This window comes from Podarcis gaigeae, assembly GCF_964106915.1.
Source record: "Podarcis gaigeae genome assembly, chromosome: 12".
Taxonomy (NCBI): domain Eukaryota; kingdom Metazoa; phylum Chordata; class Lepidosauria; order Squamata; family Lacertidae; genus Podarcis; species Podarcis gaigeae.
The window spans coordinates 59,065,325-59,080,494 of NC_139688.1; the positions used below are offsets into that span (position 1 = coordinate 59,065,325).

The window sequence follows — 15,170 nt, forward strand, 5'->3', positions numbered from 1 at the left end:
GTTTAGTCATGCTGTCCACATGACCCGGAAAGCTGTCTGTGGACAAACGTCAGCTCCCTTGGCCTGAATTGAGGGGAGCGCTGCATCCCATAGTCACCTTTAACTGGATTTAACTGTCCAGGGGGTTGTATAGTGTATTATTATTATTATTATTATTATTATTATTATTATTATCATCATCATTATCATTATCATTATCATTATCATTATCATTATTAATACTAAGTTTCTCTCAGGGCCACGTTTACATGTTATTTCATTGCTGGACCACATTGCTGCACTAACCCCATAGAAACATTTGTGTTACAATTTTATCTCTTGCCAGTTTTAATCAGTGTTTTCTCTTAAGCTGATTTGTGGTTGTGCTCATGTTCCCGCACCGTACGTCTCAATTTCTTAGCCCCCACCCCCAAACTTTCTTTTCTCTATCTGTACCACAATAGGTTTTGAGTGTACTCCTGGATACTGCCCTGAACCTGGGTTCCCAGGTTTTGGTGGTGGCCAGGAGTGTGTTTGTACCATTATGTCTCGTGCACCAACAGCACCCTTGAGGTGTTGGATCTGGCCACAGAGATGCATGCCTTTGTTACATCCTGATTGGACTACTGATACAAGCTCCACATGGGGCGGTCTTTGAAAAATGTTCAGAAGTTTCAGAGGTTCCAAAATGCTGCAGTCACACCACTGACTGGTAGGGCTTGGCAATGCATCAATACATCATTCAACACCAGTTTGTAGACCACATCATGAGAACTGTTTCAAAATAATTGAGCTGGCAATGTATTGCGAAGCACAGCCTTTAAAAAATCCAGGGGGCAGTGTAATTGTGAGCCTCTGGTGGCTGGCTGGCTGCCTTCCCTTTTGGCTCCCTTTCCCCTCTGATGGCAGAACAGTTCCACATCCAGCCTTGGTGCCTCCCAATAACTGTGGTATCTCTACCCAGTGCAGGAATCGTAGCTGGCTGCTTCTTCCATCTCCATCTCTCTGTCCAGGAAGGAGCAGAAGGAGTTCGCTCTCTGAACGCAAGGGCTCGCCTTCCTTTGAGAGGAGGAATCCACAGTGCAGATAGCACATACCTATTAAGCTTCTTGACTGCTCCTTCGCCCAATCTCCCCCTCCCACCAGCATGAACGTCAAAGACAGCTCCTTTGATCTCTACCCCCCCCCACACACATAGTTCCATGTTTCATACATCATGACATATCACTAAATCACGATGTTTAGCTGGTGATATATCATGTTGTTGAAAACAGATATCACTCAACCCTGATTATGTCCTATAACACCCTATATGGCTTGGGCTCGCATATCCTGGGTGTTAAAATCTTTGGATGAGCACCTTCTTGGATGCGGTCCATCAAAATGGGAGGCATGGTTGGTGGTAACATGTGGAATTTCCTCCCATGAGAGGTTAGACTGGCTCTCTCTTTGCTGTCCCTCTACCGGCAGGCTAAGGCTTTGCTATTCAAGTTACAGGTAGGTAGCCGTGTTAGTCTGCTGTAGTCAAAACAAAATAAAAAAATTCCTTCCAGATCTGAAGGAAGTGTGCATTCACACGAAAGCTCATACCAATAACAAACTTACAGTGGTGCCTTGCAAGACGAAAAGAATCCGTTCCGCGATTCTCTTCGTCTAGCGGTTTTTTCGTCTTGCGAAGCAAGCCCATTGACAGCTTAGCGGATTAGCGCTACAGCGGTCTAGCGGCTTCTAGCGATCAGCTGTTAAGCGGCTTATCAGCGGATCAGCTGTTAAGCGGCTTAGCGGCTTAGGAAAAGGGGGGGGAGCGGAAAAAACCCGTGGGGACTCGCAAGATTTTTTCGTCTTGCGAAGCAACCCCATAGGGAAATTCGTTTTGCGAAGCGCCTCCAAAATGGAAAACCCTTTCGTCTAGCGGGTTTTCCGTCTTGCGAGGCGTTCGTCTTGCGGGGCACCACTGTAGTTGGTCTCTAAGGTGCTACTGGAAGGAATTTTTTATTTTGCTTTCCTATTCAGACAGGCCTTTGAAAACAATGCTGACCACTGGGCTGCTGCCAGGGCAAACTCCACTTTAATGCTAGTTTTAAATGCATTTTGGTGTGTTTTAACTACTCCTTTTAACTAGTTTGTTTTTATTACTTTGTATTTTATAATTATGTGTTTGAATGTTGAATCCCAGTGTGGGAAGAATTTACCTCTACATCACCTGTTCTTGCCCAAGTGAGGGAACACTGTTAAATAAAGCATGGAACCAGGAGAAAAATAGCAAGCTTAGTGGTCCAGGGACCAAGTTTATTAACGAACCATCAATTAGGAAGGACTGTCCAAAAGAGATAGGTAAAAGGTAAAGGCAAAGGATCCCTGGACGGTTAATTCTAGTCGAAATCAGCTATGGGGTTCGGCGTTCATCTCCGCTTTCAGGTTGAGGGAGCCAGCATTAGTCTGCAGACAGCTTTCTGGGTCATGTGGCCAGCATGACTAAGCCGCTTATGGTGCGACAGGATACCATGACGGAAGCCAGAGTGCATGGAAATGCTGTTTACCTTCCCACTGCTGCGGTTCCTATTGATCTGCTCACATTGGTATGCTTTCAGAATTCGACTGGAGCTAACCGCCCAGGGGTCCTTTACTTTTTTTAACCTTTATATATATATATATAAACATCCTTCTGCATACATCAATAAAGGTTACATTTCATGGGATGTATACATTCATGGCTCCATACTGCTATCAACTTCCCACATTTACATTGGGGTGCCCCAAGCCATTTAGTCTCAACTATCACACTTTAACCTAGTTGCCTTGGCAACCAGAGCTTCATTGAGAATGGAAAAGGGTCTCCCATCTCCTCTTTCTAGGCCTCAGATAGCTTCAAGGAGAAATGCTGGTTGTCACCTAGATGCTAATCCAACAAATAACTTTTAGCAAAGCATCATTTGCCCCTCCAGGGTCAGATAAGGCAAGAAGGCTGGTATGCAATGTTTACACAGAAATACACAGTTACAAATGCAGGCACACAGGAATCATTCATTGATGCATTCTGTCTAAAAGGTTAAATGCAATAAATATTGAAACCATTAAGCAATATCAACACAGTTTTTTTTTTTTTTTTAACAACAACAACAATCTTTATTACGGTCCAGAGACCCAACAAAATATTACAAATCAATACACAGTTCATACAGCCTACCTCCAGGTTAATCAAGCATTTTGTTTAGAATACAGGGCTCATTTGTTCTTGCAACCACCGATAAAAACTTAAGCAATATCAAAATCTAGATCTAAGGCTGGATTGAATCACCAGTTTGAGAGAAAGGCAAGTTTATATAAATGCATAATAACAAATGTGTTAAATGACTCAGCACTGCAGATTCATCAGGTATTTAAGTTGGACCATTTCACTCCTCCTGACCTTTGATATGTTCTATCTATAGAAAATGGTTCTATTTAAGCACATAAAGCTTATTAAGATAAGATAAACCAATCATAAAGATGTTTCTGTGTTAATGAAGGGATAACTAAGCAGTGTTGCACCTGGAGAAAATTATGCTAGCTAAACCTGCTTCTAGCCAAGGTAACCAAGACCATTGTCGGAACCAAAAGTCACAGGTGCATTCACGTAATGGGAATTAATAGAGCATGAACATGTAGGGTGCTCCTGATTTCTTGTCTATACCTAGTTTTACATCTGCATCGAGTCCACAGGCTTTCCCTAGCACTAAAATTTATTAAAACTGGTTCTTAATGCAATGCAAATAAAATAAAATAGATGGTGGGTCTTATCCCCTTGCCTGTGAATCTTTGTAAATGCAGTACATAGTAATTAGAGTGATAGCTGTAATTATGTTGTCAAATACGCATTTTTCCATTAGCAGCAATGAAATTGATATAATAGAAGCTGTATTTTACAACATGAGGTGGGCACAGATTCTGTTTTGAGACACACCCAAGTGCATAGGGGTCATTCTGTTGCACTTGTAGGGAAGCCTTTCCCATTGAAATGAGGGTCAGACGTGCATATTTCCCCACCCAACCCCCACTCCTAATTTTAGTTGAATGGAAATCTCACTATTTTTTCATTTTGTAATGTTTTTATGCATTACAGAGCCTTTCAGAAAAACTGTTACAATTCCTCCTAAGTTCCCCCACAATTCATGCTTCTATATATTTTGGAACGTGATTTTTCTTTCTCTCCTTTTTTTCTTTTTTGTTCTCTATACGTTTGGATGCCTCTCAAGGTATTGGCACCAAACTTGGCATAAAGTTTCGGGGGGGGGGGGCGTTCTTCATTGATGTTTGGACATCAGTCACAATTTTGAATCTTGCCTGTTAAGATATTGTCATGAAACTTGACATATGGATTCCCAAGGTGGGCAACAATTTTCATTGCTTATTGAACACTTGGCACCATTTTGAATCAAGATGATAGGCCAAAACATAACTTTGTTGCTTGTGATTTTTTTTTTGCACAGGTTTGGCCACTTCATGAGATATTGTTGCCAAATTTCCTTCCTAATTTCACCATCTGCAAGTAGGGTGGCGAATATTTGGGTGGGCCTTTTTGCTCAAATCCTATAGAAAATGGGTTAAGACAGTGATAAAATGTTTGGTTAGAGATCTACCCCATCCTCTATCCCAAAATATAGTTAATATAGCTCAATTATGGAATGAATATTAAAACATGTTTATGTCTGTAATATAGATGTTCTCTTTGGTTTTAGTCTAGTCCTAGGCAACAAGATTGGTTCCCAACAAGCATGAGATCTCTAGATGTGGAAATATGGTTTGGTGTAATGTTCATAACGTGTATGCATTTCTTAGTAATTTTAGTTTGTATTGTATGTAAACAGAACAGTGCTTTATGCTGGGTCCCAAAATATAGTCCAGCTAGTTGAGTATTGTATTCACTGATTACAATACTCTCTAGCACTTCTTAGTACTACCTGTGAATTCCAGGGATTGAGGCCAGGAACTTTTTGCATGCAAAGTGTGTGCTCTACCCGATCTTTGCAAACTGGGAGCTCTGCTGAAAGGCAGTACATCCATCATTTAAATTAACAAGTAAGATGCCACTGGGCTACAGTGCCCTTGAAAGTAGTTTGTAAACTAAAGTTAGTACAAAATATAGCAGCTAGATTACTAACTGGGCCAGGACGTATAGAATGCACCTCATCAATTTTAAAACTACACTGTCTCCTCATTTGTTTCTTAGTCCAAATTTTGGTCTTAACCTTAAAATTCCTAAATGTCTTGGGAATAGATTACCTTAAGAGTAGAACCCATGAATGGCACTACAATTTCTAGACTAATTCCAGGAAGCCTGGAAGTATTGTCCTCTGTTCAAAGTGTGTATGGATGCCAAGCTATTGTACTCAAAGCAGGTTTTAGCTCCAAACTCTGTTCGAATTGTGGCTCCCATTACATTCTGAACTTTCTGTAGTGTGTTTTCAGGAGTGAAGATTGAGACCTAATTCCAGAATCTGGCTGCGTTAACTAGTTTAAAAATGTGGATTACTACATTGCTTTAAAAAAGAGGGTGGGTGGATTTGGCAATGTGGAATGATAAAGGCTGGTCACACACAAGCCTCTTTCACTGTCATATGAACATGGGATGCAGACTGTATTCAAGTCTTTAATGGAAAATGCATGACAGACTCATCAGCTGTGCTGATAAGAAGCATGCTTTGTTCACAAGATGCTGAATGTGGTCTAATCCCTGTCTCTCTGTTTCCTTTCTTTACTCATTGCCCTGCATTTACAGTAACCTATTGAGAGCCTTGGAACTAGCTTAAAGGTCTCATGGGCAGCGCAGTGCTCCATGCTGTGGATGCTGCTGTGTTAGAACAAATGTTCCTTGGTCTTAGCGTTGTGGGTGGAATAATAAGCACATTAAACAACTGCAAGTGGAGGAACGAGAGCATTTAGCCTAATGGCAAGAACATTGAAAGGGATAGGCTGAGAACTAGGAAGATGTATTGTTTGTGTTTTGCCTTCAGGACTTGACTGTTGCAATATGCACTCTTGCAGAACGAAACTTCCTGCTTCTTGATCAGGGGAACACAGAGCATCAGTGCTCCAGCATCTGTGTTGGCTCTCTGCAGCATTCAAGGCAGCATCATTCAAAACTCTGGTTTTAATCTCTGAAGCTCTAAGTAGTTGGCAGAACCACAAGCAACTGAGTTTGTGCCCTGGAAAGGCCCCAACTAGGGTGCCCAAGATATTTTAAACTTTAAATCCCTTCTTTTGAATTGATGCAAGGAATCCTACCATAAACAATTATGTGGTTTGTATTTTGTCCCCCTGGGTGAGAGCCCATGCTAGCTAGCCCTAGAACAATTCTTCTGTACAGCTTCCTTGCCTGATAATCTGGATTACTAAAGCAGAGCTGGAGAGCATGGGCTATAGTGCAAGAAAATTGGTTTGGAATCCTCTTCTTCCAGCTTCCAGTTTAAGTAAAAAATAGCTACCGTATTTTTTGCTCTATAAGACTCACTTTTCCCCTCCTAAAAAGTAAGGGGAAATGTGTGTGCGTCTTATGGAGCGAATGCAGGCTGCGCAGCTATCCCAGGAGCCAGAACAGCAAGAGGGATCGCTGCTTTCGCTGCGCAGCAATCTTTCTTGCTGTTCTGGCTTCTGGGATTCAGAATATTTTTTTTCTTGTTTCCCTTCTCCAAAAACGAGGTGCGTCTTATGGTCTGGTGCGTCTTACAGAGCGAAAAATACGGCATTTCAATTAGAAATGTTTCCCAAAAACATGTTCTTTGAGCAAATACTCACTTTTTCTAAGCATTGTAGCTTAGATAGGAAGACCGTGTTGAGTGTTTTGGGAGATTATTCAGACAGGAGTGAACTGGAGAGCTTAGAAATCACAAGTGATCAGTGCTGAAGGATGCAGTTTTATTGCCCTGTATATATGCTTGTGCTTCTCTATGACTAAGCAAAAACAAAATACATTATATGCAAGAAGCGCATAATTGCATGATTTTTATAGGTACAGGATTGCCATCAGTTTGGATTGTCTTATTGGAAAAAAATTATTTATTATTATAATTCCTAGTAGTAGTAGTAGTACAGCATAAGGCACATGACCTTGCCTTAAATATATAGTTACAGGTAGGTAGCCATGTTGGTCTGCTGTAGTCGGAAAAAAAAATCATTCCAGTAACACCTTAAAGGTAAAGGTAAAGGTACCCCTGCCAGTACGGGCCAGTCTTGACAGACTCTAGGGTTGTGCGCTCATTTCACTCTAGAGGCCGGGAGCCAGCGCTGTCTGCAGACACTTCCGGGTGACGTGGCCAGCGTGACGAAGCTGCTCTGGCGAACCGGCACCAGAGCAGCACACGGAACGCCGTTTACCTTCCCGCTATAAAGCGGTACCTATTTATCTACTTGCACTTTGGCGTGCTTTCGAACTGCTAGGTGGGCAGGAGCTGGGACCGAACGACGGGAGCTCACCCCGCTGCGGGGATTCGAACCGCCGACCATGCGATCGGCAAGACCTAGGCGCTGAGGTTTTACCCACAGCGCCACCCGCGTCCCGCAGTAACACCTTAGAGACCAACTAAGTTAGTTATTGGTATGAGCACACAAGCTCATACCAATAACTAACTTAGTTAGTCTCTAAAGTGCTACTGCAATGAATTTTTTTTTAAAAAAATTAAATTTTATTTTGTTTCGACTTCAATATATGGTTGCACAGCACCCCAGTCTCCAAGCTGTGTGGAATTCCAAGGGTTCCAGGTACTTGCCCAGGGTTCGCGTTTGCTTTTGGAAATAAGGCACAGCAGAGACTGTGGTGTCTTTATGATATATGTTTTATTCACACATATATACAACTTGAGCGTACAGTAGAGGGGCTCACATTGCTGCAGCCTTGGATTCAAATAGTTGGCCCATATTGTGCTTGTCTGGGCACCCAGGAATTAGAAAGAGTGTCCAGGAATTAGAAGCAGGCTCCAGGCTCCCCACAGACTTGTAACGATATCATTTGCCCTTCTACCTCTTATTTGTCAAGCTTTCTGTGATTTTTATTTTTTTCTTGCAAGGGCAAGAGCATTCCCTGTCAGAACTTTGAAGCTGCAAAGGGGCTTGTGATTTCATAACTGGCGTTCCGGAATAAATACTCTAGAAAAACCTCCTGAGATAAACATTTTCTCTTTGGCCCTGAAAGAAGTATTGAGCAAGTATGGTTAATGCTGGGGATAAGCGCTAAGAGCAAGAGACTATAGAACACACAATCACATCAGGGCTTTCCCCCTTTCTCTCATGGAAGGGGGGGGAGAGGAAACACAAATAGAACATGAATGGGACAAAGTCTTTGAAGTCCTCCACTCAGGCTTTTCTGATTCCTTAAGAAACATCAAAGAAATATTTCCACTGCCCCCCCACTTAACCTTTTGGGGATTGTGACCCCACAGCTAGCACTCAGTGTCTTGTGGCTTTTCAGCTGATGCTTTCAGCTCCGTTGTTCTACTGCAAAAGGTCAGAGAATCAGAGAGAATATCAAGAGATATCAGTGAATTTGAGGGCAGTTTTCTTTTTTCTTTTGCTTTCTCCTTTGTGTACTATAAAGGGCAATCCTTGCTGAAGGACAGTCCATGCTTGTTCTTGTGGTATTGTAGGGAAAAAATATCTGTGATATTTAGGCAAGCATATAAGCTAAATTGTGTGCATGTTTACATGAACTGAATTCTGACATTGTAAATTTAGTTACTTTACAAGTACAGGCAGTGACCATATTAGGCATGTCCAGTTGATCTCTGGTCACTGATGTGTGGGTCCTTTTGGATCTGGTAGAGGGTGGAATGGAGTTGGGCACACTTATACGCGGGGACAGGGACGCAGGTGGTGCTGTGGGTTAAAGCCTCAGCGCCTAGGACTTGCCGATCGAAAGGTCGGCGGTTCGAATCCCTGCGACGGGGTGCGCTCCCGCTGCTCGGTCCCAGCGCCTGCCAACCTAGCAGTTCGAAAGCACCTCTGGGTGCAAGTAGATAAATAGGGACCGCTTACCAGCGGGAAGGTAAACGGCGTTTCCGTGTGCGGCTCTGGCTCGCCAGAGCAGCGATGTCACGCTGGCCACGTGACCCGGAAGTGTCTCCGGACAGCGCTGGCCCCTGGCCTCTTAAGTGAGATGGGCGCACAACCCCAGAGTCTGTCAAGACTGGCCCGTACGGGCAGGGGTACCTTTACCTTTACCTATATGCGGGGACTGGGACTGGGACCCGTCTATATTGTTTTTCTTTCGAAAAGGAACCCCCCAAGTCTACTTCAGAAATGATCCATAGTAATCAGATTAATTTGTTCTACATCTGCTGAATATCTGAAAATTGGTCTGTGCTGTAGGTTGGGCCTTGGTGTGTGTTGGTAACTTAATTGCCAGATGCCAGAACCCAGTGAGCTGTGGTTTTCCTCAAAGTTACATGCCAGTTTTAGTTGATAATCTATTAATTGTGTTTGCAAACCTTAATTGGTTTAAATAAAACTAGTTGAGCTTTTTGAATGTCTGTGGTAGCCTTGGGAAAGGAGCAGGGGAAATAATATGTCAGTCCTGACTCCATATAAGGTAAAGGTACCCCTGCCTGTACGGGCCAGTCATGTCCGACTCTGGGGTTGCGTGCCCATCTCGCTTAAGAGGCCGGGGGCCAGTGCTGTCCGGAGACACTTCCGGGTCATGACGAAGCTGCTCCGGCGAACCGGCACCAGCGCAGCACACAGAAACGCTGTTTACCTTCCCGCTATAAAGCGGTACCTATTTATCTACTTGCACTTAAGAGTGCTTTCAAACTGCTAGGTGGGCAGGAGCTGGGACCGAACGACGAGAGCTCACCCCGCCGCGGGGATTCGAACCGCCAACCATACGATCGACAAGCACTAGGTGCTGAGGTTTTACCCACAGCGCCACCCGCGTCCCTCACTCCATATAAACTCATCCCTAAATTCTCATATTTTTCAGTAGTGGTTCTTTTGTGCCAGATTCAAAACTTGGAAGCTTTGATGGTTCTGCTATAGGTATGGAATGTATCACACAACAGTGGTATGAATATGTAGTCCCTGCTCTCTGTGATCTTTTGTAGCTATCTGGTGTACCTGAACTATTCAGTTAAAGTATATTATTGGTAGTTCTTAAATATATATTTTTAGCTTTATTTTAGTAAATAAAGTGAAGGAATTTGCTGCACCATTGTCTATACTAGTGTTAGAAGCTCAGATATATAAGCTACATGCCAGATGACTCCCTCAACCAGGTTGCAGTCACCAAAATGGAATGTCTAGTACTCTTTACAATACCAAGTTCACATTTTATTAGAGCTATTTGATGTGATCAGAATTTGGGCTTGTCTCATTTAATATTATTACTCTTCTTCTGTCTGTATTTAATATTCACATGGTAGATAGATTGCATGAGTTGACTGCCATAAGCACACCTCAGCAGCATTGTTGCAATGAACCAAGTGAGGGAATTCATGGGGCCAAATATCTGGACAGCTGGTTCACATGGTTAGTTCACCACAAGCATGAACAGGTGAAATGAATCTTCATAAATTGATCATGAAGCTTTATTTATGCATAAGTGAATTAGCCTAATCCCTAACAAGTCACATAGTCAATGAGTATCAGATCTAGTGGTAGCCACTAGTGGTTGCAAAGTTAAGCAATTTGAACATCACCAGGATTGTCTATTTTAATATGTAAATAATAATACACAGCATTTATATGTGCTTTTGGTGCTTAACATATGTTAGATTAGTAATCCTAACAACATGCTGTGAGATGTCAGAATTCTTATCCCCTGTTGGAGATGGACAGTGAGACTGAGAGAATACTGATTTCTTGTAGGTTGGGGGTGGGAATCCTGTATATTTCCAGATGTTGTTGGACTACAACTCCCATCTCTCAGACCTTTCAAAACAAGCAATCAGCCAAGGCTGGCAATATTTCTTTGTGCTCTGTGCTGCTGTCCAGGGTCCTGATTGCTTCGCTATCTTATCATTTCAAAGTCCCTGTGCTGACCCAGAAGAAATAGACTTAATTGGGTGGGAAGCAGCCATTGACAAATTTTTGTGTGTGCAAGTCAGCTGTTGCATCAGTTGTGTGTGAAGGCACAGCATGGTGGTCCATTCTGTGAGAAACAACAATGGGGGTGCAACGGTCCCTTATAGGCCCTCTAGCCACTTAAAAGTGAATTGTGAGTTGTCTTTGTTTACAGCAGACATGTTTCCCTTAAACTGAAGCTGCAGCAAACTGTGTTTCTTCCCACTTTTATTCATTTTTGCATGTCTGCTGATTGCCTTAGATATTACCTATTCACAATGCAATTTTTTTTAACTTAGCTTGGTAAATATGAATACCTTTTCTTTCTGGAAGAGTGAGAAAGGTATTATGCTCAATCATAGCCCCATTGCTTTAGGTCAGGGGTCGGCAACCTGCGGCTCCGGAGCCGCATGCGGCTCTTTAACGCCTTTGCCGCGGCTCCGGGGTGGAGGCGAGGGGAGGAGGCGCATTTTCCTTTGTTCCCGTGCAGTCGCTGTCATCTGTGAGGCGGCGGCGGAGAGCAGAAGGCAGCGCCACTCTCCTCGCGAGTTGGGCGCAGGGCAGCGGCAGCAGGAAGGCTCCCCAAGGGCCGAGCGGCACGCGCCCGCCTTCCCCGTGAGCCATTGTTTTTAGTGCGCCTCCTTTCACTCATTGTTGCCCCACGCGGTGAAGCGACCCCGGGTTGGGAGCCGCCAGGATCTCTAGAGCGAGTCCTCTTTCGGGGGTTGTGGGGGCTCCCAGCAGCAGCAGCTCCCGGCGGGAGCTCCTGCAGGGTGCGCAAGGCTTGCAGACACTCGCCCGAAGCACGGGGAGCCCTCCGGAGGGCTCCCTGTGCTTCGGGCAACAGGCTGCCGCCCCAAGCCTCGCGCGCCCGACGGGAGCTCCTGCCGGGCGCGCAAGGCATGCAGACACTCGCCCGAAGCACGGGGAGCCCTCCGGAGGGCTCCCTGTGCTTCGGGCAACAGGCTGCCGCCCCAAGCCTCGCGCGCCCGACGGGAGCTCCTGCCGGGCGCGCAAGGCTTGCAGACACTCGCCCGAAGCACGGGGAGCCCTCCGGAGGGCTCCCTGTGCTTCGGGCAACAGGCTGCCGCCCCAAGCCTCGCACGCCCGACGGGAGCTCCTGCCGGGCGTGCAAGGCTTGCAGACACTCGCCCGAAGCACTGGGAGCCCTCCGGAGGGCTCCCTGTGCTTCGGGCGGCAGGCTGCCGCCCCAAGCCTCGCGCGCCCGACGGGAGCTCCTGCCGGGCGCGCAAGGCTTGCAGACACTCGCCTGAAGCACGGGGAGCCCTCCGGAGGGCTCCCTGTGCTTTGGGCAACAGGCTGCCGCCCCAAGCCTCGTGCGCCTGGCGGGAGCTCCCGCCAGGCGCGCAAGGCTTGCGGACACTCGCTGGGGCTGCAGGCTGCTGCCCGCAAGCCTTGTGAGCCTGTGGGAACTCCCGCCGGGCTTGCAAGGCTTGCGGATAGCTTCCTGAAGCCTGGAGAGCGAGAGGGGTCGGTGTGCACCGATGCCTCTCGCTCTCCAGGCTTCAGCGAAAGCCTGCATTCGCACCATAGGACGCACACAGATTTCCCCTTCATTTTTGGAGGGGAAACGTGCGTCCTATGGAGCGAAAAATACGGTATATAGCATGTCTTTGTTGCTGGCTGATTTGCTGCTATTGCTTTGCAATTTGCAGCTACTGTTTTGAAGGGGAGTGAAGAACACACACTCAAAAAAAGGTAATTTGTTAATATAACGTTTATTTCTATGAGGAGGAGTAATTCTGAGGGGTCAAACAAAAAATAATTAAAAAGTGTCAAAAAAGTTATTTTTATAATGACGAGGATAACATTGGGCTAAGAAACAATGTATGCAGTGTTATATTTGTTTTAAATGTCGCAATGGTTTTGCGGCTCCCAGTTGTTGTTTTTTCTTCGGAAACGGGTCCAAGTGGCTCTTTTTGTCTTAAAGGTTGCAGACCCCTGCTTTAGGTCAAAAATGTATTCACTATCTGCTATGTAATAACATAGAGCAGTGCTTTTAATCTCTGTTATTTAAATAGGTCTAATAGAACAGGCTATTTTTACAGGAGCAGATTGTCAAATAGGCAATCAAGCTGCCTCTGCTGTAATTCCCTCTCCTCTGCCACAGTTAGAACCATGTTTTCTTCTTATTTATTGATTACACTTGTCAATATCCTTCCAGGATACAGCTCCTCCTAAGACTGCTTCTAACAACAGGAGCAGGAAAGCACTTGCAGCAGAGAGTCAATGGGCCTTTCCCAGCCGACATATTCTTCCTTGCAGAGATTCCCAAGTCATTTTGGACTCCCCCTTCCGGAGAACCAGCCTCTGCAACTGGAAGAACCTTGGGGGGGGGGTGAGGATTTGCAAGGTTTAGTCAGCATGTCTAGGAGGGATGAAGCACCCAGCCCCTGCAAACCCCATCGTGACATTTGCCTTAGCTCTCACTTTGCTTCTAGTTATCCTAAATATATTCATTTGTGAACTGAAGGCATATTTTCTGTTAAAACGTCTTGTAGATACAGTTGTTAAATGCTGTGTATAACTCGCAGGTTCTGCTTTAAATGATGAACAATGTCCTCTTTTCCCTTTCTTTTCAGTATTCAGAGGCCAAAAAGCAGTGCTGGTACTTTGAAGGGGTGTATCCTACATATTATATGTAAGTGATCCTCCTTTTCTCTCTGTGTTCATCTGTGGATGTGTGTGTCTCTGTGTTTACAATGTTGGGAGATAGATTTAAGCCATGAGAAGGCAAACTAAGGCCTGGGGGCTGGATCCGGCCCAATCGCCTTCTAAATCCGGCCCACGGATGGTTCGGGAATCAGCATGTTTTTACATGAGTAGAATGTGTCCTTTTATTTAAAATGCATCTCTGGGTTAATTGTGGGGCCTGCCTGGTGTTTTTACATGAATAGAATGTGTGCTTTTATTTAAAATGCATCTCTTGTGGGGCATAGGAAGTTGTTCATTTCCCCCCCCCTCAAAATATAGTCTGACCCCTCACAAGGTCTGAGGGACAGTGGACTGGCTCCCTACTGAAAAGGTTTGCTGACCCCTGTTAAGCTCTTTATATCAGCACTTATTCTAGAGCAGTCATTCCCAATTAGCTAATTACTGAGGACCCCCTATTTTTCAAAAGCCAAACCACGGACCCCCTACTTTTGATATTTTTGATAACTGTATGGTAGTTACCTGTCCAAAGCAAATTTATCACTGGTAATGCTTGAAACAAAAATATCATCTTTGGTAAAATATTCATTTTGAATGCCAATTTTCTTCCAGGCAGCAAAAGCTTCATCCAGTTCCATAATTCAGTATTATTTTACTGTAATTATCGTGAAATAAGTTCAAATTTCTAGGCACCAGTCAAAGTCCCAAATATTTGACTTTCTTTTCTGCTTTAAATCCAGAAATCTTTTCCAAACTTTATTTTGCCTATTTCCCCAGATTTTTAATTATCATTTTGGTATTTTCTTTATTGATGTACAAACCAGCCAGGCTGCCAAATGCTGTTAGGGCCTCCAGGACCTTGGGAACACTTTCAAGAGGAGATCTGGTGAATGAGCTGTCATAATGAAGATTTTCCTCTCGCTTTTGTGCTTCTGTTATGTCTAACCAGTGACATATTGAGATCTGATATTCTCCAGCTCATTAAACACATTGTATGCTTGGTCATTGTTCAAAGCTTGTTACTGTATACAAAGAGAAACGAGGTGTTCTTAACATGTTTTTTTCCCTGTAAGTACATGTGGGATAGGGAGACATCCCAAGCCTCTGTAGTCCTAATGCATCTTTTCTTGGCTTTGTATTATTTGATTTATGTTCATACTCGAATAGTACCGTATTTTGCGCCCGGCCCATAAGGCGCACCTAGTTTTTTTGGGGGAAAATAAAGGGGGGGAAATTATCCCCCCCCAGCCCCCAGAACAGGCTGCTCTGCGCAAGCCGTGGGAGCCCTCCCGCAGCTTGTGCGGAGCTACCCGAAGCAACGGCGCGGCTGCCCAGCGCGCCAGGGCTTCAGGATAAGAGGCGGCTCTGCGTAAGCCGGGAGAGGGCTCCCGCGGCTTGCGCAGAGTTTCCTGAAGCCTGGAGAGCGAGAGGGGTCGGTGCTCACCAACCCCTCTCGCTCTCCAGGCTTCAGCGAAAGCCTGCATTCGCCC

General features: G+C 44.9%; 1 protein-coding gene across 1 annotated transcript in view; it reads left to right on the plus strand.

Moving 5' to 3' along the window:
• Window positions 1-15,170, plus strand: part of VOPP1 (VOPP1 WW domain binding protein) — a 48,817-nt gene that overhangs the window by 24,446 nt on the left and 9,201 nt on the right. Inside the window, exon 2 of the mRNA XM_083706434.1 lies at window positions 13,611-13,669. Within this exon, the coding sequence (XP_083562560.1) occupies window positions 13,611-13,669 (59 nt within the window). The remainder of the gene's footprint in view (window positions 1-13,610; window positions 13,670-15,170) is intronic.